This window comes from Haemorhous mexicanus, chromosome 10 (assembly GCF_027477595.1).
Source record: "Haemorhous mexicanus isolate bHaeMex1 chromosome 10, bHaeMex1.pri, whole genome shotgun sequence".
NCBI classification, from domain to species: Eukaryota; Metazoa; Chordata; class Aves; order Passeriformes; family Fringillidae; genus Haemorhous; species Haemorhous mexicanus.
This window is the reverse complement of record NC_082350.1, coordinates 26,045,038-26,049,581: the sequence shown is the minus strand read 5'-3', so window position 1 is coordinate 26,049,581 and position 4,544 is coordinate 26,045,038. Positions and strand designations below refer to the sequence as shown.

Sequence of the window (4,544 nt, the reverse complement as noted above, 5' to 3'; positions counted from 1 at the left end):
CTGTGCGGTGACACCGTCAGACACCGGCGGCCGTGCCGGGCTCCACGCCCGCCGCGCCGCGTGGGCTGCACCGCCGCCTCCTCCCCGGCGCGGGAGCCCTCCGAGCCCGGTGTGGCGGGTGCCCCGGGGCAGGGCAGCGCCGGTCCCGTCCCCGTGCCCGCGGCGCGGCCCCGGTGCGGCGGGCGCGGCAGCACCGCCCGTGCGGGGGCGGCGCGGGGGGCGGGCGCGCCGGGGCCGAGCCGCGCCTCGTCCCGCCCGGCTCAGTCCGGCGGGGCCGGCGCCGTGCCCGCCGAGGGGCCGCGCTCCGCGGCGCTGCCGCCGTCCGGGGCCCGTCCCGCCGGCCCCGGCCCTGCCCGGCCATGGGCGCCGGGGCAGCCGCGGCCGGGACGCCGCCCCCCGCGGGCGGGCGCTGCCGGCGGCGCGGAGCGGCGAGCGCGGGCTGAGACGACGACGACGACGACGACGAGGAGGCAGGTGGGGCGGCCCCGGCGCTCCTGCAGCCGGGCTGGGGTGCGGCGGGGCCGGGGCGGCGGTGACCGGGCGGGCAGAGGGAGCCGGGCGGGCGGCGGGACGGGGCGGCGGCGCGGGAGCGGCGGCGATCGCCGGGGGGCGCGGGTGGATTGGCCGCTCCCTGCCCCCCTTCGGCCCCGTTCCCGCCGCCCCGCCCCTGTCCTCGTCCCCGTCCCCGCTCCGGCCGGGCCGGCACGCGGTGGCGGCGGCGTGCGCGGCTCCCCGGGAGCGGGGCGGGGAGCGGAGCGGGGCCCGGTGCCGCCGCTTGGAAACCTCCGAGGAAAAGCAGGGCAGGGCTCACCTTCCAGCTAGGTTGCCTTTGCTCTCTTATTTTTTCAGATGCGTTTCTGTGCCTGTAGAGACTTCGTTGCTTCGCCTCAGCCCTATGTGACTCTGGGGGAAGGATCATGACCGAAGTCCTTCTCTCTGCTGCTCTGAACGGAACTGAACCCAACCTGTTATCCAGCAGCGGCTGGTCTGCGGGAAACGTCACCACCAAGTGCTCCCTGACCAAAACCGGCTTCCAGTTCTATTACCTGCCCACCGTCTACATTCTGGTCTTCATCACGGGGTTTTTGGGCAACAGTGTGGCTATCTGGATGTTTGTCTTCCACATGAGGCCTTGGAGCGGCATCTCGGTTTACATGTTCAACTTGGCGCTAGCCGATTTCTTGTATGTCTTGACTCTGCCCGCCCTCATCTTTTACTACTTCAACAAAACAGACTGGATCTTCGGAGACATCATGTGCAAGCTGCAGAGGTTCATCTTCCACGTGAACCTGTACGGCAGCATCCTGTTTCTGACCTGCATCAGCGTGCACAGGTACACGGGGGTGGTGCACCCCCTCAAGTCGCTGGGCAGGCTGAAGAAGAAGAATGCGCTGTACATCAGCAGCCTGGTCTGGGTCCTCGTGGTGGCCGCGATTTCTCCGATACTCTTCTACTCGGGAACAGGGATAAGGAAAAATAAAACCACGACGTGCTACGACACGACGGCCGACGATTACCTGAGAAGTTACTTCATTTATAGCATGTGCACCACCGTGCTGATGTTCTGCATCCCCTTCATAGTGATTCTTGGTTGCTATGGGCTGATCGTGAAAGCTTTGATTTACAAGGATTTGGACAATTCTCCTCTCAGGAGAAAATCCATTTACCTGGTCATTATTGTGTTGACGGTCTTTGCAGTGTCTTACCTTCCCTTCCACGTGATGAAGACCTTAAATCTAAGGGCCAGGGTGGATTTTCAAACCCCAGATATGTGTGCCTTCAACGATAAGGTTTATGCCACTTACCAAGTGACGAGGGGCCTGGCCAGCCTCAACAGCTGCGTTGACCCCATCCTTTACTTCCTGGCAGGCGACACCTTCCGAAGGAAGCTTTCCAGGGCCACCAGAAAATCATCCAGAAGGAGCGAACACAATGTGCAGTCCAAAAGTGAGGAAATGACTCTCAATATTTTAACAGAGTATAAACAGAACGGAGATACCAGTTTGTGAACAAATGCAGAAGATTTGGGAACGGTTCGAAAAAATCCTCCGCTTTGAGGCAGTAGGAGACTGTAGGGCTTACGAGTGTGTGAGGAAAATCTACCAGTCTCAAATTCTTTTTTAGATAAAGCCTCATTTTCTGGTCTTAGGAAAAGCTTAACAAAGTCAGCGGAAGAATTTTAATGGAAAATAACATGTCAAAATTTAGCTTGCCATCAGTAGTTTCATTTATTTCTGACTTCTGTCAGATAAAGTAAAATGAAGTAAATCCCCTAAAGGAGGAGAGCAATCCGAGTGCATCTGGTTTAATGACTTAGTCTCCCACGTTTGAAAATGTTCTCAGTCAGCCTGTCTTTAAAAATAGGAAATAAAAATAAGAGCAGTATCTTGTCTTCTGAGGCTCAGTCACAGACCAGGCTCTCTGCTCACTCGCTGTTGTACGCAAGGATTTAAATCAAAGTCACGATGCAGTGACCATTTTCAGTTTTAGTATCTTGTTTCATCTACTTCTAGTGCTGATAATTACTTGATAGTTTGGTGGCATTTATGGTTCAGTCCTCTTTCAGTGCCGGTGTTTTACTCAAGGTAGGCTTTGCTGGTGTGTGCATGGTTGTGCTTTGGGATTGCGGTGGTTGTTCGTGGCAGAGCTGGCCCCAGGGCTGCCGGGTGCCCCTCAGGTGGGCACCGGCGCGTCCCCGGGCGCTGCCGGGCGCGCGGGCGCTGCCGGGCACGGTCCCGGCCCCGGGCTCTGCCCGGTGCCCGCCGCAGGGACGGGCCCGGGGGGCCTGGCTGGCCGGGGAGCTCTGGCCGAGCCGCCCGGGACGGGGCTGCCGGCAGCGCGGCCGTGCCCAGCCCTGGTGGGCGTGCTGGCAGCCCCTCGGGGCCAGCAGGGAACACGTGCTCCACGTACCTGCCTGCTGCCAGAAAGGTGCTGCTCCTGCAGCCTCGACACACAGCGCAGCTCCTGTGCCAGGAACAGTGCCTGGTAAAGTGGATAATATAAATGGATTATATATATATATAATATATAACAGTATTTGGGGGGAATGAATTTTTTTGTACTTTGACAAATAAATTACTGTATTAACAAGATGTTGCAATATACTACAGACTAAATACGGCCCTTTACTATAGATCTTCTCCAAATGTGGGATAGTTCATCCAAAAATAGCCAAACTGCAACATTGTGTAACACGAGAGCTAGTGATCAGGCACAGATGAAATTCTACATGGGCAGCATCACTCATTTCTCATATTTTTAATAAATGTATTTGAAAATATTTTGTGCTAAAAGCGGTATAAAAGCATGCTCTGAATAATGAATTTAGTGTACAAAATTAAGTTTGATGTAATCCTAAGGGTGATTTTTAACAGATCTTTGTTCCTCTGGTCTGCATCGTAAGAGTAAAATATTTATATTTTACTTACCAATTCCAGCGATTGGTTAGAAATGAGAGCAGCTCTAGGTTTTTTTTGACAACATTGTTAAGCAGCTTCTGTTCATATGTACGGCTTCCTCTGCAGAGTCCCTATTTATTGAACTTATTTATTAGAATGCTAAATGTAAAGTTTGTAAAGTGTGGTTCTCTGTGGTCATATTCAGAATTGGGCATTAATGGAAAATTGAAGAGCATGTTTCAATCACTGTAATACTGTGTCTTCTAACAGAACACCTTTATAATAAACTCAATTCCACCCTGACTATTCACTGCTGATATGTAACCTAGTGATAAATTAAACTACTGATTTATAGCCTAGAGGTAAATGAAACTCCAGCTTAGGAAGCCTCTTAAAGCAATGTGGAGAGCTCATTTAGCCCTATGAAAAATGTAGGGGTAGCGAAGAAATCTCAAGCAAGGGTCAATTGCTAATTAATCCTGACTGACAAAGCCTGTGGAACAGCACAGACTATTTATATACCACAGAAAGAGCCTGATTCACAATAAATGACTTCTCCTATTATGTGATTATTTGAGGCTTCATTCAGCTGAGGCACGTCTTGTTTGGAATGGCAGATGAATTACACGGAGAGGGAGCATAAAAATAGGATATTCTTTGAATCTGCTGCTCTGTGTCGAAATCCTGTTCTTTTCCCAACGTTTTGTGGTCAGTTTCTCACGTTCCGTTAGGAAATACAATGTTCCAGTAATTCCTGTTTGACCGGAGGTCGCAGGCAGCCCCGCGGAGCGCGGCCCGCGGTCTGTCCGCGCTGTGCCTGTGTGCTGCCCTTCCCGCGGGCACGGAGGGGACAGAGGGACAGCTGTCCTGTCCAGCCAGCCCGGGGAGAGCCACGCTGGCCAGCGGGGCCCTGCGGCTGGCCCTGGGCCCCGCGCAGGGCGGGCTGGCCGGAGGGAGCCCCGCAGGTGCCGGCCGCGCTGCGCTGGGACAGCGCGCGGCACGAATGTCCCTGTCGCTGCCGAGCAGCCGTGCCACCAGCCGTGCCACCAGCCGTGCCAGCAGCCGTGCCAGCAGCCGTGCCAGCAGCCGCCCGGCGAGCGGGCCATTAGCCGCGTTTTCCACACGGCTCATGGCACCCCAGAGCTC

The 4,544-nt window shown here is 55.4% G+C and overlaps 1 protein-coding gene across 1 annotated transcript; it reads left to right on the top strand.

The window, feature by feature from the left end:
* Positions 1-345: 345 nt before the first annotated feature.
* Positions 346-3,701, top strand: P2RY1 (purinergic receptor P2Y1). Its single transcript, XM_059855921.1, has 2 exons — positions 346-474; positions 850-3,701. The coding sequence occupies exon 2, from the start codon at positions 918-920 to the stop codon at positions 2,007-2,009; it is 1,092 nt and encodes a 363-aa protein (XP_059711904.1). The 5' UTR covers positions 346-474; positions 850-917; the 3' UTR covers positions 2,010-3,701.
* Positions 3,702-4,544: the final 843 nt, after the last annotated feature.

Coding starts and splice junctions, on each gene's coding strand:
- P2RY1 (XM_059855921.1), top strand. CDS start 918: ATGACCGAAGTCCTTCTCTCTGCTGCTCTGAACGGAACTGAACCCAAC.